The sequence below is a fragment of the Eucalyptus grandis genome, chromosome 3, assembly GCF_016545825.1.
Source record: "Eucalyptus grandis isolate ANBG69807.140 chromosome 3, ASM1654582v1, whole genome shotgun sequence".
Classification (NCBI taxonomy): domain Eukaryota; kingdom Viridiplantae; phylum Streptophyta; class Magnoliopsida; order Myrtales; family Myrtaceae; genus Eucalyptus; species Eucalyptus grandis.
Window position 1 is genome coordinate 45,988,642 of NC_052614.1, and position 23,463 is coordinate 46,012,104.

At 39.1% G+C, this 23,463-nt stretch overlaps 4 protein-coding genes across 4 annotated transcripts; all 4 read right to left on the reverse strand.

Annotated features, from left to right (window-relative positions):
• Positions 1-836: 836 nt before the first annotated feature.
• Positions 837-1,418, reverse strand: LOC104439738 (cytosolic sulfotransferase 12). Its single transcript, XM_018870191.2, has one exon. It carries the CDS (start codon positions 1,416-1,418, stop codon positions 837-839), a length of 582 nt encoding a protein of 193 aa, XP_018725736.2.
• A 3,265-nt stretch (positions 1,419-4,683) lies between these two features.
• LOC104439739 (TMV resistance protein N) lies at positions 4,684-5,064 on the reverse strand. The gene has a single exon (XM_010052756.1). It carries the CDS (start codon positions 5,062-5,064, stop codon positions 4,684-4,686), a length of 381 nt encoding a protein of 126 aa, XP_010051058.1.
• A 12,834-nt stretch (positions 5,065-17,898) lies between these two features.
• Positions 17,899-23,060, reverse strand: LOC108953917 (disease resistance protein RPV1-like). Its single transcript, XM_039308537.1, has 4 exons — positions 22,138-23,060; positions 20,381-21,506; positions 19,817-20,097; positions 17,899-19,740 (listed from the first exon to the last, which is right to left on the reverse strand). The coding sequence occupies exons 1-4, from the start codon at positions 22,662-22,664 to the stop codon at positions 19,725-19,727; spliced, it is 1,950 nt and encodes a 649-aa protein (XP_039164471.1). The 5' UTR covers positions 22,665-23,060; the 3' UTR covers positions 17,899-19,724.
• On the reverse strand, positions 18,064-19,419 carry LOC120291878 (disease resistance protein RPV1-like). Its single transcript, XM_039309652.1, has one exon. It carries the CDS (start codon positions 19,417-19,419, stop codon positions 18,064-18,066), a length of 1,356 nt encoding a protein of 451 aa, XP_039165586.1.
• Positions 23,061-23,463: the final 403 nt, after the last annotated feature.

Here is a 23,463-nt window from a genome sequence, read left to right on the forward strand (position 1 = left end):
TGCCCCTTCATTTAATAGTTTACACCTTTAGAGCAATTGGTTCAAGAGGTGTCTATTTGCCTCTTAGTTATATATTTCCATGGTTAGTACTAGATAAAAAGACCTCACTAAGTATGAGACGAAGTAACATATATTAAGATAGAAGGTTCTTGTTTGCCTTCCCTACAGAAAAATATTAAGTTGTGTAGAAGATCTTATAAATATCAATCATATTTGTTTATTTACGTGACCAACGGAAGGAGAGAAGGTGTCCTAAAAGACGAAATTTGATGAGAGACGATCAAATTGACTGAGTTATAACTTTGAACAAGTCAGGGAATCTAGAAGCCACCATCATGGATTATACCCCCTGTAGTCAGAAAGAACACTCGAGACGTGCGACACTCAAGGCTACTACTCTGGAATTTTAGATGGCTATGTTGGCCAAAATGGCGCCCCCGGCACCATGACTGAATTTAAGCTGAGACGGTACCGTGAAGGGGACCACACACTAAGAATGTAGCTCTGACAGTTCGCACAATTTCGATGGCCGCATTCATGGAGAAATTCAACTTCTGCATAGTACACTTTGAATAATATGGTATGTTAACCACGAAATTTAATCAAAGGACTTGTTTTGAGAAAATAAACGTTTGCTCCTTGTTCTATCTACTAGTCCAACATACGATTCTATAGCTTATAAATACCGATAAATACAGTTTCGACACTCAAAGAGTCTCTACCGTCTAGTATTCTTTGTCGATATTTGTTCAGTCACCTGGAGAGTAATGAAAAAGAAATGTCTCTTGAGATTTCAGCAATCCCATCTTCGTCTCCTGCTCAAGAAACAAGCCGCATCACTGAATGCCAATCAGCAAATTTTTATCCAGGCATATTGGGGGGATTATCTTCTCAAATATGCTTCTGACTCCAATATCTGTAACTCTTACTTTGCTGATGAAGCTCCACATTGACACGAACACGTCCTTTGGGTCTCGGATGATGCTCACGATCCGGCACCCTGCGGACGCAACCGATCTTGGCAGTGAGGCATAAGGGATGTGAGTGGAGCGAAGCCTGGGCGAGGGAAGAGCGTTGAGGGCTGAGATGGGGTCCTTCTCATAGGCGTAGAATTCAATGTAGGGCACGCATTCGTGAGGGTTCTTGGTGAGTAAAGTGTGCCTGGGTAGGTCTTGGTTGTGCCTATTGGCAATAGCAAATGACAGAGCCTTGATCCATGTCAAGCCGGTCTTACGGAAGGTGGCCAAGAGGGTGTCAGTGGGCCGGGCCTCAAAATGTTGCTGGGCCCAGATGACTCCTCCAAGGAAGTGATTGTCATACCAGAAGCCTTGATAGTTGTACAAATGGTGAGTCAACCACCCTCCTTCTCGAGAAAATATGATGAGATGGCTACCTCTCCTTTTTCTGCTTCTTGACATTCCAGGGTAATTTGTTCCTTAACAAGCTCTTCTCGACTGGAGAGATCAGAAGCAACAGCGTTTTGCACCTGTCAATTTAGATGGATGGAATGGTTTGGAGCTTCTTCCTTTTCACTGATTAATGACAGCGTCAAAGCTTGATTGCGATTCAAAGAGTAAAAGGGATAATAACAAAATACACATCACAACTAAAAGGATAAAACATCTTTGATTTTCATGTAGATAACAAGGGCATTTTGTAAAAGAAGAGAGAGAGATAGAGAGATTTGCACTTATAAAACTACGGAAAGCCTTGTTTAATAACAAGGCAAATCATCTTAAATATGTTAACTTTGGAGGCTTATCATAATCCAATAAAATGTTTCTTCTTTCGCGATCATTAGAAAATAGTAGAAAATAGTTGTGGTAGGGACAAAATGTACTTAGCGCGAGATTAATTAAATTAGGTACTGAACCTAATTCTTTATAGTTCATCACATTTTAATCATCCTAAACCCTAAAACCTCAATTAATTTAACCTAATCACAATCCCTAAATCCTAAACCCTAAAACCCTAAACTCTCATTGACATTACTAATGATATTTATATATAATATAACAATATTTTCTTGTGGAGCCTTATACAAACGTTTGAAATTTGCTCACTCTTACAGGACATTGCCAACTCTTATTCGAGTCCATTAGCCAATATTTGTCCATTTATGTGGAAGGATAATTCGCCGTAAAACTTTTCTAACTTACTTAAAAATATAATTCTCAGCTTAATACCTGTCAAATTGTATATATAAATCAAACCTCATCTATAAATTGGTTATTTAATAATTCTGAGATAAGCATGAAAGGTATAAGATAATAAAGTGAAAGATCAATGATTACATATTCTTTGAGAGATTATAATTTTCAAAATTATTTTAGTCACAATGATGTCTAAACGAAAGAAATTAGGATGCAGGCCGGATTTTTTAATATACAAACTCTTAACTAAGTAGTAATAATTTACATTTAGCTCTAAACTTAACAGAACCAATGTGAATTAGTCAAGAGTATAAAGAGGCGAGTAAGTAAACCCATGCATTTGCATCTTTACTTGACCTCGTATTTTTTTTTTTTTTTTCATTTCAAATGATATGAGATAAGGATATTGGAAGTGCCAATGACGCATAATTTAGTATCAAATTTTACAAATGATCACTCCAAAATATTTTAAGCTCGTTTGCTCAGTTCAAGATCAACAACTTAGCTTGTTGATAGATCCTATCTCACGTTATGTTAAAATATAAATAAGATTAATGATTAATTATGATGTACACCATCAATGTAAAATAAATAATTACACAAGTGGCCTTATCCACTATTGATTTGAAAGAGTGGGTAGTTATGATCCTCAAAATCAATGATGGATAACTTCAAGAGCAAAAGGAAGTCCATCAACTTTGCTAATAATATCGCAAGAAATTTTCTAGTCATATGGAGGGGCACCCATTCTAGAAGCATGCTTACTAAAAAGCTAAAGAGCATGATGATAGCATAATTCTCTCATAAATTCTAAACTCTTCAAAACACGTTTGGACATTTTTTTCTTCGATCTCCTCTTTGATTGGGAAAAAGTTAGTGTCTCGTTTTGTAATAATGATTCTGCTTCCTAAACCAAACCAATCACACTTCTCTGCAAGTTTAGAGAGTTGATCCCACTATCTAGGTCATCAAGCACGATGAGAATTTTTTTGTTGTGGAATCTTCTTTTGATTTGGTTAATCCTTGAATCGGGGTTAGAGATCTCCAGTGGTTTGAAGTTGAGAATATTTGACAATAGCTGTTTTTGCAATTGAATGATTTGGCCAACTTGTGAAGTTTCTTGAACATTGGAAAGAAAGCTGCACCCATGAAAATGACCATAAACTTGGTTAAAGACAACCTTGCCAAGAGTCTTCTTACCAATGCCGCTCATATCATGATTACTATATATCGTACCTCAAGAGAACCTTCATCTAGTAGGCGCACAACGTTGACAACATCTTCAACACGATCCTGGATACTAATTGATCAGGCAGATTTCAAAACTTCAGCTGTGACTAATTTAATGAGTTCATTTTGGCTATCATATTGGATACAAAGGGGTCTCTTCAAAAAGATCGAAGATACAATATTAAGTTCAGGAATTTTGTTAAAAACACAAATTAGCCATGGAGGGAGAAGGGGCAAGCGGGGCCCACTGTCCCCCTCACAAAAAAATTGAACATATTACTCCACAAAAATAAAGGGAAAAAAGATCAATTTTAAGAAAATCGCCCCCAACCCAGTGTTAATTCAGTTAAATAAAAAGCAATCTCATATATAGTTTCAAGCTCTAACTCTATTTTTATTAAGAGAGTTGATCAAAGTCTATGCCAATTATACTTGAATAGATTATAATTATGTATTGTATCCAATAGCCAGAGATGTAAATTGTTAAGATAAGAATGAAGTGTTAAACTTATAAAAGATACTCTCTCATCCTTAAATTGTAACATCGAAACCTTTGCATTTTGTTCCTTTAAATACATGCAATGGATTTTTTTTTATTCCTTTTTTATTGCTCACATATAGTGTGTGCTCTCTTCCCTAGTTTCGCATGGATAAAACTAATAATAATTAGGTAAATTATTTTCTATATTAAACCTTCATAAAATTAATTTAGAAATTTTAAAAAAGTATTTATATCGTCTCTAAAAGATGCAAATCAATATTGAATTCAAATTGGATTTATCATGGCATAGTAGAGAAATCATCTTGCATATATTGTTCCACATCTTTCCTTTTTATGTATTAACAATTTTTTTATATTCTTTATTTCTTAGTATTATTTATTTTGTAAGAAATTAGTTCTTCTTAAAAGTAAAATTTAAAATTCATATAATTAAAATCATGACAACAATTTAAAAATATATATATATATATTGCCTTTGATACTTCGGGATGAAATGGAATCATACAAGGGAACATAGTATGACTACAATACTTTTTGGTTGGTGAATCTTGGGAATAATGGAAATTTTTATAGTTGGTTGTTAAAAAAAGTATACAGCAGGAATGGTATCCAATGAGAGTATGCTGATGAATTCCGAAAAATTCAATTTCCATGGTACTTATATGTATTATTCATAGCATCATTGTATTTAAATTAAGCTAATATCCTTTCATAATTACAGTAGAATAGTACATTAAGGAACATTTCTTAAATATGATTTAGAATTATTAGTCCTTTAGGAAAAAGAAAGCTCAAGCCTTACCCTTTATCTTTGAGATTCCATCCTTTGATACTAGCAACCTCTCTCAAAGCCTCCTTCCATCGTTGCACAACATCACATCCAAACTTCTGCTCGTGCTTCTGCAAAGCATCGTGGTATAGCACAGTTTTGAGCTTGACATCTTGGGTATCCACGTTGAAGAAGATTGGCAAGATCATTGCTTTGTTGTCTCTATTTCTCGAGCAATCCACCATGTATGGAAGGTTGCAAAGACACCATGCGCTTAATGCATAGTTTCTAGAAAAGATGGGGATGCAGATTGTGGATCTCTTGATTGTACCCTCCAATTTGCCTCCGATGATTTCTCCTATTTTGATGTCTTCATCATCTTTGAAAATGTGAATCCCAGCTCCATCCATGGAGTGATAGAGACAGTCAGCAAAATCAAGACAAGTGTTAGGTCCTCTGAAATTCAAGAACACCTTGAATTCAGCCCCCGGTGATGGCTCAACATCTCCTCTATCGGTCGTCGACGATGTTTTTCCGTTGAATGAGTCCCTACTCTCCAGCTAAAGTATACTGATGGAGCTTAATAATGAGAAGAGAGATGTTGGAGTACTGACTAATCCATGTGATTCTTGTGGATTTATGGAAGAGCCAGAGAAGTCTCCTTCGATGCGTTGAAAACTGGGAAGTGGTGGAGAAATTTCAGTGTCAATCATTCTAGAAACTATTGTACTTGATAATATGAGTTTGAGTTCCCTTCAAAAAAAGAAACTGAAAAGTTTCCCCTAGGTCACAACTCGACAGGCCATTCGATTAAGAAAGCCAACAGTGCACCGACACACGACATGCATGACCTCCTCCCTGATTTCAAAACCAAAAAAACAAACAAATGATATACACTTGGCATCAGGGAATACATATTGTGTACTTGTGGTTAATGTCAATCTGTAATAGCGGGAGGACTTGTCGTCTGGCAAATATGAGGTGCCCCGTGATGGACAATTGTAAAAGGACTCATCTAGAAGCAAGAAACGGATTGCCTTTCTCATTCAGCAAATGGGGATGGCTTAACTTAAACAACCAGGCTACTAATTTATAGAGCAAAGAAGCTTGAAGTGGAAGCTCTTAACAATATTGTGTTGTTTAGGTGATCCAAATTCTAAGATTGATGAAATCTCTGTGCCTAATTATTGATACCTAAATTTTAATATTAAATATTTATAGAGAAAATTATGGACCAATTTAGACCTGACAAAAAAAGATTTTCGAATCATGTAGTCATAAATAAATCTGTGTTTACCAAGTTTTATTTCTAGTTTATTTCCATTTTTACCTTATTTTCGGATCAATAATTTTAAAAAATAAAAAATAAAAAATTCAAATAAAAGGGGCTCAAGGGGGCTGCGCCTATAAAAGGAGGGAGAGAGGAGGTCGAGGAAAGTGAGATCTAGGGGAGGCCAGATCGGAGGGTGATCGGGAGAGAGAGAGGGAGAGAGAGAGAGATGCGGGACCGAGCCACGCCGCCGCGTGCAACGTTGGTTGCTTGGCCCGACGCCGCCGCTGTTCGGCCATCGACAACACCGCCCGCTCGTGCTGCCACGAGCCCGAGTCGCTGCTGTTCGCGACCCACCGCTCGAGCCAACGACGACCGAGCTCGCCGCTTCGACCGTCTCCACGACCCAGCCGCTCACTGATCTCAGCCCTTGTAAAGCCTTTAAGCAAAATGGTGTTTGGAAAAATTTACGCTTTTATAAAAAAAAAAATTAAAAAGAAAAAATAAATGGTTGGCGTCGAGGCCGTCGTCGTCCTCCTCCATCTTCCGCTGCTGCCCGCCGCCTCGTCGTCGTGTCTGCCGGTCCCACGACGGTCGACGCTGCTCGCAGCGGCTCGGTGACTCGGCCGTGGAGGTCGCGCCTCACCGCGACCGAGATGGCCGCCCCCATCGGCGCCGCGGAGAGGCGGAGGTTAAGGCGCGGCGAGAGGCGCGAGTCAGGTCGACCGGCCTCACGTCGGACCCGAAAGGATCTCGATCGGGCATTTAAAGGATTTGGTTTTTTATTGGGCTAAGGTGAATTAGGCCTGTTGGGCTTATTCCGTTTCTTTGCTTTTCCCAGGCTTTGATTTGGTTTTTAGGCCTATTGGGCTTTAGGCATAGCATATGGGCTTGACTAATTCTTCCTTTTATTTTCACGTACTTCCCCTTAGGCCTGGCTAACTGGGCCCATTACCCGGACTCAGCCTAGCCGAGGAGCCCGGGCCTTGCCCCAGGCTGGTCCGACCCGGGTAGGATATGGAGGCCTGACCCGGGTCCGGTTGATTATAATAAAATATAGTATTATTTTAATATTAAAATCAGAGAAATCCAAAAATGTTTTATATTTTCGGAAAAATCAGAAAAATTTTAAAAAACAAGTTTGATTAGTTTTTGGAAAAACCTTAAAAATCTCCCCCCAAATAAAACAAAATAAAAATCAAATCTCAAGTCTAAATAAGATGAGATACGAAAATGGTATTCGTTGAGTAACTAGTGTAATCAAGTTTTCAATCTTAGTTTTTTTAGTTGCGCAGGAATAGAATATTTCTTCAAGTATTTTATTTGGATTTCTAATGGATCTATCTTAAATCGATTAGTGACAACTCTTAAATGAAATTAATTTGCAAGTTAGAAATTTAAATCATAAGTCGTGAATTAATGGGTTTGGAAGAACCTACACTAAGCCTAAGGCTTAGCGAGTCATTAGCCTCCATGCTCATATGTAAGGGCTCCCACATGGAGGTCGCAACAAGCTACCCAGCTGCACTTGGCAATAATGACCAACTATGAGCAACTTCTGGCCAAATATCCAAACTACGAAAAGATGAATTACTGTGGGGAATACTCATCAATAAATTACTTGTGTCTTCACTAAAGGAGGGCATTGAAGCACTCATTAAAGGTCCTGCATATGAAAATGATCATCACCGTAAAGTGACGATCCATAAGTACCAATAAGCAATGGACATTCGAGGATGGATTGGGCCATATCCATGTGATTGCCTTGCGCAGAAGAGAAGAAGAGGAGAGGCGTCAAACTCCTCTTTCCAAACAGTATGCGAGCTGTGTCTCCAGACAATCTATTAATTTATGAATAAAAAATGAAGAAAAACATCAGGATGATTGCATGAGGGCAGTCAAGAGGGGATTATCCAGACAACTACAACAAAGGTGGGCATGCTAACCAATGAGATTTTTCTCACAAAAGTTGAAGGTATGAGAAAAAAATATGGAGCATGTATCCGAAACATGACATCATAGACATGAAAGAAAGCGAGGAAATAATGTACGGCATACATGCAAAGTGCAAACAAGTGTCTTCATTTAATTTTCCTCTAAGTAGCACTGACATGTGATATGAACACGACACGATACGTCGATATGTCATTTTTCAGAAATAGAGAATTTTAACACGTTGGATATTAAATGAATATTTTTATTTTTAATTAATTTGATTCAAATTCACAATTAAATACATAATAACAAAAGAGCCTACAATGAATTTATTAATAATATTAATAAATCTATTAATGGGAAATTCGAAAAAAATATTCATAGTTAATGTATATTCATATTTGGGGATATATTTCTAACTCTAACAAAAGTTATTGATGAAACTAATGATTAACGAGAAATTAAAATTAACTTATTTTAATAAATCTATGATATTCTACAATAATCAAAATTTATCATTATTCAATATTTAGTATTTTTATATTTCAAAATCACTTTGTAACTTCCTTTATTTATTTTTCTGATAAAAAAATGTACATACTCAACACCCCCCAACAAAAAACCACCTATTAGACTTCACTTCCTTTATTAAAAATTCAAGTCACCCTCTCATCCACCCATCATGCAGAAAGAAAAAAATATATGCCAAAGTCCCATCAAAGTCCCATTTTAATTTTAATTTTTTGAGTTTTTTCCCTCAAAAACCTTGGTTCCTGCCTCCTCCTCCTCCTCCTCCTCCTATCCTCCTTCCAATATACCCATTGCACGACCCTCTTCCTCTCGATCTCTACTCTCTCTCGATCGCCTCATCAGCCATCACAATCGCGCGCCGCCTCGCCTTCAATGCTTCCTCCTTAGTAGCCGTAGCCTCGTCGCCAACCCTCCATTGCGACATTGCAATCACGACCCTCAATCTATGCTCTTCCTTTGGCCCTCCCTCGCCGTCGCTCGTGACCTTGCCTCCGTTCCTTCGCCCTTGCCTCCACCCTCCATCATCTTCTTCAACGATTATTTTCCATGGACACGCGTGTCGGAATATGTCGAGAAGAGTTGGTCACATGTCGGAAAATCGAATACATGTTGACCACGTGTCTGAGAGTGTCGGACATGTCGACACATGTCGGACACAACACGGAAGCTTCGACAAGGTGTCCGTGCTTCATAGATTTTCCTTGCTATTTCCAAAGTGTAAACAAGTATCCTATATATGTTAGATTTTGCATGACGCTAGTCGTGCTCAAACCTTCATGGTTCGTACGGATATATCGACAGTAGAAATGCCAGGGTTTCCACTATATCTCCCGCTAATTTGTTCTTCTTAAACAAGACGGGATAAACAGAACTGTCTGGGAAGTTAATCAAATATCTGCTTCAAATGGAAAAGACAACCTATATGAGGAATTAGTAGGGAAATTTGTGACCAAAGGAGAAACACAGCAAACGAAGCTCACCCCAGTAACAACATTTCCTTTCCATGCCCACGCCAAAGGGTGTAGGTACTAGGGCTCTCAACGGTTGGATTTGGTTCGGGCTTTTGTGATACTTGAATCAAATCGAAACTTTTGTGTGTGTGAGAGAGACGCTCCATTTGGGGATTTGGGTTTCAAGTTGGGGCTTCGTGGTAAGGGTCCTCGATAGTCAAAATTGCCCACTTGAGATTGTTAGGGCTTCGATTTGGGGCACAAATTCATCAATTATCAATTTGAGAGAGAGAGAGAGAGAGATTTGGGTTTCAATTTGGGCTAAGGTTCTTAAGCAAAATCAGAGTTAAGGGAAAATGAACCGAACTTACTCACTTGTCAAAATTGGGTTAAAAATGCAAAAGGCGAGATGCAAGGTTTATTCAAGCAACAAGATGAGTGGACAAAGTCGACTGAACTAGCTTATTTCTCTGTTTTTGCTTAAAACCCCATGCCCCAAATCAAGCTCAAGAATCCTAATTCCCCCAAATTGAAATCGCAACTAGTCTCTTTCTCGTTTTCTTTATTAAAATGAGGGGTACAATGTGGTTATGCAGAAGCGACGTGACTGTCATTGTTGGCCACGTCTTCCTCCATTCGACAAATTGGATGCCACATAAGCAAAGTCCCATGGAAAGCCTAACAATAGCCAAATTTGTCTTCTGCTAGAAACTTAGGACTTTTTACAAGACACTTGAAAGTTGGGGACAAATTTATTCCATGAAAGAAGGTTCCGGCCTTTTTTTGGGGAGGTCCAAAAGAAAATGAGAATTGTTTAATAAAGATAAGATTTATTGAGCCCTACGGCTTTTTATGGGATAAAGGCACCATTAGTTTCTAAAATTTTGCAAAATGTTCAATTAGTTCCTACATATATATATTTTTAATAATTGAATCCTTGAATTTGCATAGTTTTTTTTTCCTTTTCTATGTTGGTCCTTTCGTCAAGCATATACAAATGCTGATGTGGCAAACCCCGTCAACAGCACATGAATAATGACTGGATTTATTTACTTATGCAGAATAAAAATAAGGAAGGAAATTAAAAATGTATAATCATAAACACTAAAAAGGGAGGGAGACAGCAGAAGAGGGAGCATGGGCGGGGCACCGCCACCTACGCACCGGCGAGCGTTCGGCATCACTCATCGGACTCTAGCGAAAGTGCCACCGCCTCAAATCTCAAAACATGCCTGGGCCAGGAAGCCGGTGAAGGTCCACCTCGCCGCCTTGCCGAAGTGAGGTTGCTGACTCTCGCTCCCACCACATGCTTGAAAAAGGTTCTTTGTCTCAGTTAAACGCAGCCAGTAATAAAAAAAATGCCCAAAGCATGCCAAGGCCACAACAGATCTGGATTCGACAAGTCGGGATTAGAACCTCCTCGAGCATATTCGCCACGATTCTTCGACCAGCCCTTTCAACACCTCTAGTTTCGCTTCGGCCAAGAGCCTGCTGATGACGTGCGTCGGAATGATACCGAAGATTGGATCTCATTTGCACCTAGTCCTGTTTAATTTGTCCTTTTCTTTTTTTTTTTTCCAATTCAAACTTTCTTTTTGGAACTTTCAGAAAATACTTATTTCCTTCTTCTAATTTAGCGGAAGAACCATTATGAACAAAATAGTATATAGTTCAAGGATTCAATTGACCAAAAAAAAAAAAAAATTGACGCTCAACTGAATATTTTGTAAAATTTCAGGGACTATTGATAAACTTCCGATTTTAATACAATATTCACTTATAAGATCACTTTTAATTGTTAAGATAATTTAAGTTTAACCTCTTTAACTTCAAAGCCGAGTTTATCATGACCAAGCTATGCTAGTTGTAAAAATCCTCTATTTTTGTTTAATTTCCTTTCGCCATTGATTGGTTAATGACCCATACTCTAGTGATATTTTTTGGTATAGCTTTAGTCTGTTATGATTTTACTCTCAATAAATTGATTTTCCTCTAATTTTGTCACATCGTGGAGACGAGTTTTTGTCTACTTATTTAATACTAGTATGATGAAGCTTGATGTGAATTTTTTTAAAAATATTCCTGGCATTTCTTTAGTTGTTTATCCTATCAAGTTAGATTAAGAAAAGAAAGTAGAAGAAAATGTGAATATGCTTCTTTAGAAGTCAACAGGAAGAAAAATATAGGAGGTTGGCTGATTGTTTGAAAGGAGACAATGAAATAAAGAAACAGAAAGGGAAAAGGAAAATGAAGAAAATAAGGCAAAGTAAATTACTAGTAAAATGAGGGGAGTACTAAGTGTAAACAAATACATAGGTCTCTCCCTTAAAAGCACCAAAATACTTTTTAGATTATTAGATGAGATAGATGACATTATCCAATTGGATTAGATTTGATTCAATATTAGATTAGTAAATGTCTCCGTCAATATTGAACTTCAAACGACAAAGCCTCTCGAAGGAAATTCTCTCTCGTCATGTAGAGCTTCACCATCTATTGTCAAGGTAGTTTGCCCTAACAAACCCTCTTCCGAAGATGATTTCCCCATAATCCATAGCTTTTCCCTCTTACTCTCCTCAATTTTCTCATCTCCCCTTGTTTCTTCCGCCATCGCTTCCTTCAATGGATACAGCAGCTACTTGTTTGAAGCCCTCGACCTTAAATTGCATCTGCTCGCGGTTGCTTTGTCTTCAATGAATTCCAAATTAAGGTGCGGCTTTCCATAGCACTTTTGTTTATCCTCTTACTCGATTTCCCACCTTGACTCATACCTATCAGCCTCGCAATACCTTTTCACCCCTGTTCTCGCGGCCTTCGACTCTTATCTCGTGGCTACACCATATTCATTTGCATGCCATATCATTCGCTTTTGCGCCATATCCAAATCTGCTTCCAAACCCTGATTCCACGGACGAGAAGGACTTGGAGGAGGATTCACGCCTGGCTACACTTTGCACCAGGTTGGGCAGACTCTGTGTTGACCATGAAATTGAAGTATGGGATAGCTTGCCGCCGCTGGAGAAAATCGAAGAGTGCAAGCTTATCTTAGTCAGTAAAATTTTTTCAAACCCTATGATAAACTTCTAGGCATTCCAAAATGCTCTTAAACGTTCATGACGTATAGAACATGTAGAAATAACACAATGCGACACTGGCCTATATGTCGCAAAATTTAAATATGAAGAGGAGAAACGACGATATTAGAGGGAGGTCCATGGTGTTTCTCTAGTCACCTAGTTATCTTAAAACCATGGATTCCTAATACACCGTTACAGTGTTATGATTTCTCTACATGTGCGTTTTGGGTCCAAATTTTCGGCTTACCACTTGAATGGTGCATGGAATAGATGTTGAGTAAAGCAGATAGACATGTTGGGAGAGTGATTGAAGTCAGAGTTGACACAAAGGAAGTTTCTAATTTTAGAGCAGGTAGAGTTCGAGTGGATATCAGCCTCAGTCAGCCTTTAAAAACAGGGCACTTAATCCGTATTAACAGAAAAAATATTTGGCTAGACTTTCGGTATGAGCGCCTCCCACACTTTTGCTATTCTTGTGGTAGGTTAGGCCACTTTCCCATGTACTGTTAGGAAATTCTTTTTACCGAGGCAAAAATGGAAGGTAAAAAAAAAAGGCTTTTGGTCAATGGTTGCGTGCCGAAGTTCGAGATCATAGTCCTTACTAGCTAACCTTTTATGGTGCTCCTGAGAGATCCACAGAGGTTGAGGATGTGATACCAGAGACCCCTCCCTTGATAACCAAGGCCCTTGCACTACCTCCAACTAAAGCTCCTTTTAGACCAGCTGGTGTCGATGGACAGCAAGCTGGACCATCCTCCACAAGTGCGAAAACCCCTACTATATCAGAACAGAGGAATATACAAGACCTTCATATGTCAGATAAAGAGCAACGACAAGAGAATAGGCTCTTAACTATAATACCTCAGCTAAAGCAAAAAGGGGAACAACAGCTGCAGGGTAACATGCATATGCAATAGCTTCACTTGGGTTCTATATTTCCAACATCTCCCAAGGGGGATCTTACTTCTGTTCCTACAAAGTTAAAAGGTATCCAAGATCAGCACTTGGTTGCCCCAACTACCAAAAAACTGAAACTCTCAAAACTTCCAACAAGAGCAGGTACTACCAAGAAGTTGAAGAGATATAATCCTTATGAGTCTAGAGTTCATATCACATAGGACGTGGATGAAAGCCAACTAATGGACACCCCGGTCCTTATCGTTAGAGAGAATAATAGCTGGGCTGAGGTGGCTTGCCCGCAAAAGCCACCAACAAAAAAAATGAAGTTCGTAAGTTGGAACTGTTAGGGTCTGGGATCTACTCTGACAATTCAAGCCCTTAAGGCCTTAGTGGCCAAAGAAAGACCCGATTTGGTTTTTTTGATGGAAACCAAAAATAGACTAGAGATGCTCACAAAGCTATAGCGGTAGCTCAAATTTATGAATTCTTTTTTGGTTAATCCAATCGGCTCGACAGGAGGACTGGCTCTATTTTGGCAGATAAACATCTCTATCAGCGTGGTCCATTCACATCGGGACGTAATAGACTTGATATACACAGAATCGGGAAACAATATACCTATACGTGTGACTTGTGTTCATGCACCAGCAATGTTTCGGCTCCGGCAACAGCTTTGGGATGATCTTCGCCGAATTACAAACTCCAACTCTCTACCTTGGATCTATACTGGTGATTTCAATGAGATAACTTATTACTGGGAGAAGGTAGGTAAAATGTTAGTAGATTTTCACCGAATGAACTCTTTTCGTGAGGTAATTCATGACTACTCCTTATTAGACTTGGAGAGTAAGGGTTGCGCGTTCACTTGGACGAACAACCGCACGGGTGATGAAATTGTTAATGAATGTTTGGATAGGGTTCTATGTAACATGGATTGGTGTCTTACCTTCCCGGAATCCGAAGTGTTCACCCTACTAGCAGTGGGGTCGAACCACAGTCCTTTTATTTTAAATATTGAAGCCCTTCTGATCAGGAGACGTAGGCCATTCATCTTTGAAGCATTTTGGTTACAAGATCCGGATTGCAAGACAAGCATTGCCAACGCATGGGACATCGCAACCAGCTCCAATTTTGATCTGTCACAGAAGTTCAAGTATGTCAGTTCGGCACTTACCTGATGGAGTCACGAAAAATTTTCTAAGGCTAAAAACAAAATATCAGAACTGCATCTTCAACTTCAATAAATTACAAACCAAGCTATTACCCAATTTGATAAAACAACAGCAACCCAAATCAAAACATAAATTCAGAAACTTTGGCAACAAGAGGAGCAGTATTGGACTATGAGGTCAAGGATTAATTGGCTGCAATGGTGACAAAAACACAAGATTCTTCCATGCAACTACCATCCAGAGAAGACAAAGAAATAAAATACAGATGCTTCTAGACGCCAACAACGATTGGGTGAGAGATGAGAAAAACTTGAAGGGGATGACACAGGAGTTCTACTCTAACCTTTTCAAAACAGTGGGATACCGAGACTTTAAACCCATTCTTGACCAAGTTTCGAGAATAGTGACCCCTGAAATGAATTCTACTCTGACAGCTGAGGTATCTAGAGAGGAGGTTCGCCTTGCAACTTTCCAGTTGGGCACTACTAAAGCCCCGGGCCTAGATGGTTTGAATGGCTTATTCTACCAATCCAACTGGGCCATAATTTAGGATGAGATCTTTTCTTCAGTTCAAAATTTTCTTCGTTCGGCGTGTTGCCTTCAGACCTTACTAAGACTTCTGTAACTTTGATTCCTAAGATACCATTACTAGAAAGTCTAGAGCATTACTGTTATATTAGCCTATGTAATTATGCCTACAAAATCATCTCCAAAAGTCCTAGCCAATTGCCCGAAACCCTTACTACCTGACCTTATATCCATGGAACAAACCGCTTTTGTTTCTGGATGACAAATCCAAGACAACATTCTTATGGTCCAAGAGATTCTCCACCAGCTCAAGACTTGCAAACGACAAAGCAATTTCTGGGCATTCTTAAAGACGGACATGAAGAAGGCATATGATAAAGTAGAATAGGATTTCATCACAGCATATTTACTCAAGCTAGGCTTCCATCCTACCTGGGTCTAGTGGATTTCCCAATGCATTTTAACAGTGACTATCGGCATCAAATTCAATGGAGAACAACTATAGTATTTCCAACCTACACGTGATCTTTGTCAAGGCGACCTTTTATCCCCTTATCTATTTATACTTTAGGCAAACCTCCTATCAACACTCATCCACCAAGCAATTCATATGGGAAACCTAGGGGTATCAAACTAAACAAGTTGTGCCTTACTCTTTCCCACTTGTTTTTCCGCTAATGATGCCATTTTCTTTTTAGATGGCACAATTAAGGAATGTCAAAATATGGCTAACATCTTGAATATATATTGCCTAGCTATGGGATAGGAAATAAATAGGAATAAATCAGGCATCTTCTTTAGTAGAGACTGCCCGACGCGCCTTAAGGATAACCTAGCAAGTGAATTGAGAGTCCCTATGCTGGATAGAACAGGTAAATACTTAGGCATTCCTTCTGATTGGGGAAGATCCAAAAAGATATGTTTGCCTGGCTCTTGGGTAGAGTGAACAATAAGCTTGAAAGTTGGAAGGAGAATCTCATTTCCAAGGGTGGAAAGGAAACCCTAATAAAGACCGTTGTGTAGGCTATACCTCAGTATTCTATGTCTGTCTTATATCAATTTGCAAATCTATTGGAAAGAAGGTTGCTCAATTCTGGTGGCAAAATGATTGTAGGAAGTCAAGAATACATTGGAAGCAATGGGAGGTTTTAAAAAATACAAAGGCTACAGGAGGAATGGGTTTTCGAGATCTACTAGCATTCAACAAGGCTATGCTTGGAAAACAAGCACGACGCTTATTACAACAGCCTTCCTCCCTTTAAAGTAAACTGTTTAAGGCTTTGTATTTCCCATCCAAAAATTTTCTTAAGGCTGACAAAGGCACCCGCCCTTCCTGGGGTTGGCAAAGCCAAATATCAGGAAGGGAGGCGATCTTACATAATCTTCAGTGGTCGGTTGGCAATGGATCTCAGATCAAAATACGAGAAGATAGGTGGCTACCAAGAGGACAACTCTATGGTCCAGCAGCAAGAGAGGAACTAGTGCCTGTTTTTGACCTACTGGCGAATAACTTAAATAGCTGGAATGAACCTTTGCTCAACTAATTCTTTGATGCATCAACAGTGAAGGTTATTCTAGCAATTCCAGTTAGAGCAAACCTCGCTTCTGACCGTCTGGTTTGGACATCCAAAACCCAAGGAACATACACAGTTAAAAGCGAGTATCTTTCAATTAGGAAATCAACTCCAACTATAACTAAGCATTAGGCCTCATCTTCCTATCAAGCACCTCCTCTCCTTTGGAAAAAAATTTGGCAATTAAGACTTGCTCCTAAGGTTAGAACTTTTCTCTAGTCTGTTTGTCAAAATGCATTGCCAACTAGATACAACTTATTTAGAAGACAAATTACCTTTGATCTGGTATGCACATTATGCCATCAACAACTACCCAAAACGATTGAACATCTCCTGTTTCTCTGCCTATGGACTTCTAATATCTGGTCTCACCCTACCCTTTGCATTCCCATAGTTGCAACACACATACATCGAGTGGAAGAGTGGATTGCAGATCATATCATTCAAACACATCACTCGCCTGATCTGGAAACTGTAGCTGCCATTTTCTGGCAGATTTGGAAGGCTTGAAATAGAGCCATCTTTTGTCGATAATGCCTGAATCTCACTGTGTTGTCGAAGCTGCTTTTGCTCAAGTCAAAACGGCTCAGAATCTTGATCATCACTCGAAACGTCCAGCAAGCATCCCATCTGACAACAGCAACTTTTGGAAAGCCCTTGATCCAAGAATATTGAAGATCAGTATTGATGGGGCGTATAACAATGGCGACATCGAAGGTTCTATAGCCTTTATATGTAGGGACCACCATGGGAAGATGCAAGAGGGTTTTACCAAGACTGTACCTGCTTCGTCGGCTTTGCATACCGAAACCCAAGCTTTGCTCTCCACCCTTCACCACCTATTGCAACAAAACAAATCGGAAGCACCTCTCTAGATAGAATCAGACTGCCTTCTTGATTGACTCCATCAACAATTAGCTTGACCCTCCATGAGAACTCCATGCCTTGTTTGTTGAAGCAGCCGTTCTTGTGTGTCGCTTCTCTCTTCTATAGTTTAGGTTTTGCAAGCATATGGCAAATTTTGTAGCGGACTAGGCCGCAAAAGCCCACGCAAAAGGGTATCTTTTATCTAATTGGGTCGTTTGTCCCCCCACCCCCCTCCCTTTATTCGATCTTCTCCTTTCGGACGCTTTAGCAGCGGGTTGTATATTTGTTTCCTCTTAATGGCATCTTTTTCTGTCCAAAAAATAAAAATAAAAATGTCTCCGTCAATATGCAAGTGAATTGTAGAAAAAGGGCTTTTGTGCTTTTTTACTATGTATGAAGATCCCAATTCGAACTTAAAATGGAAATTCAAAAGCCAGACATTAATCAAACTCACTTGCTGGACCGTATATATTGCGCCATAAAAAAGATACAATATACAATAATAATAAAACCAACTTTCTGAGAAGAATGCTACATTAGATTAAGCTGTAATATATTCATAGAGAGAGGAAGGTGCACGCTCTCACGCAACCTTTGACTACCCCTTACGGTTCTGATTGATCAAGGTTCTGATTGATCAATAGACCTACTCGACGGAGCCGCGCTGCTGAAACTGATGATGATCCTTCCAATTGTTCAAATTCCTTCCATTCTTTGAGCTTGATCGACTGAGCAAACCTTGCAAGTAATTCGTGTCCGGCGTCACCAGACTCGCCTAACATTGGGCATCCATGAAAATAGGGATGACATGTAGTTGGTACATCAGGTAAACCTTGCAATGATTCACAATTAAAGAGGAGCAATGTCTGCAACCTATGTAGTTTCGACAGATCAGGTAACCATTTTATGGAGCTGCATTTCCTAATTAATAATTCTTTTAACGATTGCACTTCTCCCAAATCTCGAATCTCGATTAGCTGCGAGCAACTCCTCACTGTCAACTCTTTGAGCTTCCCTAAGTTTGATAGACCTGATAGCATCATTAGAGGTTCAGATTCAGTCACATTCAAACGAAGGAGATTCTCCAGCCGATCAAACTCGATCTCTTTCGACCAACATCTGAAGAGCGTTAACTTGGACAAATGTTTCAAATATTTCAAATTGGAAAAGAGTGGCTGTTTTATCGGTGACTGGACATCTCTCAATTCCAAAAGAGAGAGACTAGAAGGAAGCCCAGTGAGAGATCGGGGATCATCGCAATATATGTCAAGTGCCCAAAGCTGAGGAGGCCATGTGATACTCCAATCCTTCATTTTTGCTGACTTCTCCCTCCACTTGGATGGAGTTTGTCTTGGGGTGCCGAGCACAGTCCCCGCTCCAAAACAGAGAACTTTTAGGCTTGCTGGAAGTTCTGGCAACCTTTCAAGCTTATGACAATCTCCGAAATGAAGTTCTTTAAGATTATAGAACTGATTGATGGTGGTTGGCACTTTGCTCACCTTCCTACCAGCAACGTCTAACACCTCCAAAGAGGATGCTCGCCCAATCTTGCTCGGGATCTCCCCGTCGAGATTTTTACAATTGTGGAAATCCAATACTTTAAGATTCTCCAGCATCCCTATGCCCTTCGATAACTCTCTTATCTTACTCCCAGCCATAAATAAGCATTCAAGCCTTTTAAGATATCCAATAGAAGTGGGCAATTTTGTAATCTTTGTATGCTGCAAGTTTAAGTTGAGCAATGCTTTTAGTTGGCCAATGGAGCTTGGTAGCTCCCTTATCTGAGAAAATCTCAGATTTATTTCCTCCAACCTTTTTAGATCTCCAATAGTATTAGGTAATTTTTTGATTCTTGTGTAGAGTAAATTCAACTGGAGCAATGACCTCAATTTCCCAATAGATTCCGGAAGCTTTCTAAGCCGATGACAACCACTTAAAGACAAGCATGTCAAGCCCGCCATCTCTCCAATAGATGGATGAAGCTCTCGCATGCACTGCCCCTCTAGCTTTAGACTTGATAGGTATTTCAGACCACACATTGCAGAAGGCACAGCGAACAAGTCAAAATGGAGGCCTGTTGACAGTCTTGATGGCTGAAGTTGGGCTGCAATTAATTCCAAACGCTTTAGGCGTTCTAGCTTATGGATAGAGCTGCTAATTTGTAGCGAATTTGGACAATGTCCATCAAGAACCAGTATCTTCAAATTCAAGCATGTTGAGAAGTCAGGAGTTGTCGAGAGTTGGCATTTCATAAGATGTATAACTTTCAAGTCACGATTTGCCTAGAAAACAAAGTAGAATTAGAAAAGTAAGCAAAGAAAATCCCAACAAAGTCACATATGTGTTATGAAACCATACCAAGCATGGCCCCAGCCATTCCAATTCCCTGAAATGTCACTATCTGAAAGCTTAAGCACGATTAAGTTCCATAAACATAGATTGACCGCCTGCAACTCTGAAGGGCAACGATGCCAAGAGAGCCATCTTAGACTTGAGAGAAGATTCTTAAAGTCTCCAGCCAAGTTTCCCCCCTCTAATTCCAAGAACCTTAAGCTAGGAAAACTTGCAAACTCATCACTTGTAAAGTCACGCTCTTTGGAAAGTCTAGTTAGTTTGAGTGCTACGATGTTCTTTGTTCCCTGGTAACATGAAAAGGCATACATTTAACTTTCTACAGCGAAAAAAATAAAAGATCACATTCCACCAAATTATTCTGATTGATTCTATTTTCAGATTGTAAATGTAACCTATTATCATCTTTTACTATATATAAATGATGATATTACCTTAATTTCACTCAAATTAAATAAATTTAGTTTAATGCGATACGGAACACATTAAAAAGAACACATTGAGGAATATTCTAAACTTCAAGTTGATGTTCCCTTGGTTGAGAATACATTCGCTATGAATAAAATTTACCTTTCTAGTCTGCATTACGTTCAATGCAACTTTGGGACACCATAGCCTACTACGTTTCTCAGGAACATTGAGGTTTTCTTGTCGAACAATTTCTCTTCCAAGATCTCTGAGAAGGTCATGCATCAATAATCTATCATCAACAATCTTTATCAAAGACATACGGGTAAGAACAATGATATCACTTCTTGGAAAAAAATCCAATGCTTTCCACACATAATGTGGATGGATTCTTTCTTCACCAATGAAGTAACATGCAATATCAAGAAAAATTTCTTTCTGTGTATCCTCTAGCATTTCAAAACTTATCTTTAATTTGTCAAGGACATCCTGCGTGGGAACTAAATTTAATTTCTTCAATGTATCTTTCCAAAGTTGTTTGCTTTTGCAATAAAGAGAGGAACCGATGACTTCAAGAGACAAAGGATGTCCACTAGCTTTGCGAATGATATCGCAAGAAATATCATCATAGTCATATGGAGGGGAATCCATTCTGAAAGCATGTTTACTAAAAAGCTGATGAGCATGGCGATAGTGCAATTCTCTCATTTGATAGATTTTAAACTCTTCAAAATGCATTGGGACACTACTTTGTTGGTTCTCATCTTTGATCGGCAAAAAGTTGGTGTCCCTCGTTGTAATGATAATTCTGCTCCCTTGACCAAACCAATCACGCTTTTCTGCAAATTTTGTGAGCTGGTCCCACTTATTTAGGTCATCAAGAACAATGAGGACCTTTTTGTCCCGGAATCTCCTTTTAATTTGGCTGATCCCTGCGTCAAAGTCAGAAATCTCCACTGGTTTGAAGTTTAGAATTTCTAACAATAGTTGTTTTTGCAATTGAACAACTTTGCCACCCTTTGAAGCTTCTTGAACATTTGAAAGAAAGCTACAGCCATGAAATTGACTAGAAATTTGGTTAAAGACAACCATAGCAAGAGTTGTCTTACCGATTCCCCCCATACCGTGGATTACAATATAACGTACTTCAGGAGAACCTTCATCTAGTAGGCGCACAACGTCTTCAACATAATCATGCATTCCTACCAATTGATCTGGCAGATTTTTGTCTCTTCTATTTAACTTGATCAAAACTTCAGCAACGATTAATCTAATGAGTTCACCTTGGCTGTCATATTTGATAAAAGAAGTCTAGTTAGAAAGATTGTAGATAGAATCACAAGCCAGCCAAGAAGAGAGAGAGTAGGCAAGTGTGGGCGGCCGCGCCCCTCCCAGAATATTTTGAATGCACATGTTGCAAATTTATAGGAAGAAAATCAATTATAATTTTGGCTCTGTTTATTTTTGAAAAAAAAATTGAATAATGTTTCTTAAAAATAGTCTTTTGTGTTGCTTATAAAAATGAATGAGTGGAAGATATATTCATCATTTATGAAAATGTTTTGGCATAAATTTTTGTTGATAATAAAAATGTTTTTCATTAATTAATTGTTTCAAGCAATTATTTAAAAAAAAATCTTTTCCAATAGTTCATTTTCCGCAAAACAAACCCACCATAAATCGCTCCACTTCCTCATCAACAATAATATTAATCTCTATTACTAAAAAGTAATCTAATATTAACTCCCTGCTGGGGCAGTTATTAAGTATGTGTGAATTGAGTGATAAGTTGATGAAGGAGAGAGCGGTGGGTAGTTCTAGCTTTTGATGCGAGGATGAAAATCTTTCTTGTTTTTATATATTTATATCAAGTAAAAATCTAATTAGGAAAAAGAAAAAAAGAAAAGCTGAAAGCTTACCCTCGATTTTTCAGATCCCATCCTTTGAGAAGACCAACCTCCCTCAGAGCCTCTTTCCATCGCTGCACTACATCACAGCCGAACTTTTGCTCGTGCTTCTGCAGAGCGTCATGGTACAAACCGGTTTTGAGTTTGACATCGTCAGTATTCACGTCAAAGAAAACTGGTAGGATCATCTTTTTGCCGTCTTTGTTTTTCAAGCAATCCACCATATATGCAAGCTCGCGAAGACACCATGCACTGGACGTGTAATTTCTAGAAAAGATAGGCATACATATTGCGGAACTCTTGATCGCATGCTCCAGGCTGCCTTCAATCGCTTCGCCTTTTCTGATCTCTTCATCGTCTCTAAAAACACGAATCCCAGCTCCATCCATGAAGTGATAGAGGCAATCGGCAAAATTCAGGCGAGTATCAGGCCCTCTAAAATTCAAGAACACCTCGAATTCTGTCCCTAGCAACGACTCGACATCACCTCTATCAGTCGTTGACACCGTTCTTCCATCCAATGAGTCCCTCCTGTCCATCTTCAGGAGCTGAAGTATACTGATCGAGTTCAAGAGAAGTGTCCAACCTATGAGATTCTGAAGGATTTACGGACGAGCCAGAGAGTCACGGAAGACCCCTCCGTTGCTTTGCGTTTTTTTTTTTCTGGGAAGAGCCGGAGAAATTTCCTATGAACAGAAATTATTCTACCAACTTTTCTAATCGATAGTAAGAATGGAACTCATGAGGCATGCCTTAACTTTCCAATGTTCACACTGATTGAGTGCGAGAATCTTTTGTGTGGCTCGACTTTCTCCAAGACCGAATTCAATGAGAAACTCGGGTCGATTTCAATTGGCTTCTGAAGTGCATAACGTGTTTCTGAGACACGAGTTTCGCCACAATTTCCGTGGTTTGATGGGTGTCTATTGGGTGGCTGTAATCTGTCCGACTCAATGCTCTTCCACCAGTACTTTCCTATAAATGTATCCGGAGACTTCGGAGGGCAATTTCGGTCCACCCATTGGCATAAAATGTCTAATTACTGGGTCCCAGAGTACTGTCATTCAGATGTGCATTTGATTAAAAGCATCCGTAACCCGCCATTCAAAGGAACGATTAGAGAAAATTTCTTTGAACAAATCTTATGAATTTGATTAGCCTTCAAAACAGATAATACAAAATTCCAATTGATTTGACGTTCTAATTTATTAAAGTAAAAACTTTTCCTCAGGTCACAACAGGACAGAGGCTACTTAATTCAGACGGCTAACAATGCACCGACGCTCGTGAACTTTCATAGATCCCTATCGTCAGACGTTCCTTCGTTGTTCCCATCTA

Coding starts and splice junctions, on each gene's coding strand:
- LOC104439738 (XM_018870191.2), bottom strand. CDS start 1,418: ATGTCAAGAAGCAGAAAAAGGAGAGGTAGCCATCTCATCATATTTTCT.
- LOC104439739 (XM_010052756.1), bottom strand. CDS start 5,064: ATGGATGGAGCTGGGATTCACATTTTCAAAGATGATGAAGACATCAAA.
- LOC120291878 (XM_039309652.1), bottom strand. CDS start 19,419: ATGGCGGGCTTGACATGCTTGTCTTTAAGTGGTTGTCATCGGCTTAGA.
- LOC108953917 (XM_039308537.1), bottom strand. CDS start 22,664: ATGGACAGGAGGGACTCATTGGATGGAAGAACGGTGTCAACGACTGAT. Junction 21,507..22,137: donor TGGGATCTGAAAAATCGAGG/GTAAGCTTTCAG, acceptor CAAATATGACAG/CCAAGGTGAACTCATTAGAT. Junction 20,098..20,380: donor ACGTAATGCAGACTAGAAAG/GTAAATTTTATT, acceptor TCATGTTACCAG/GGAACAAAGAACATCGTAGC.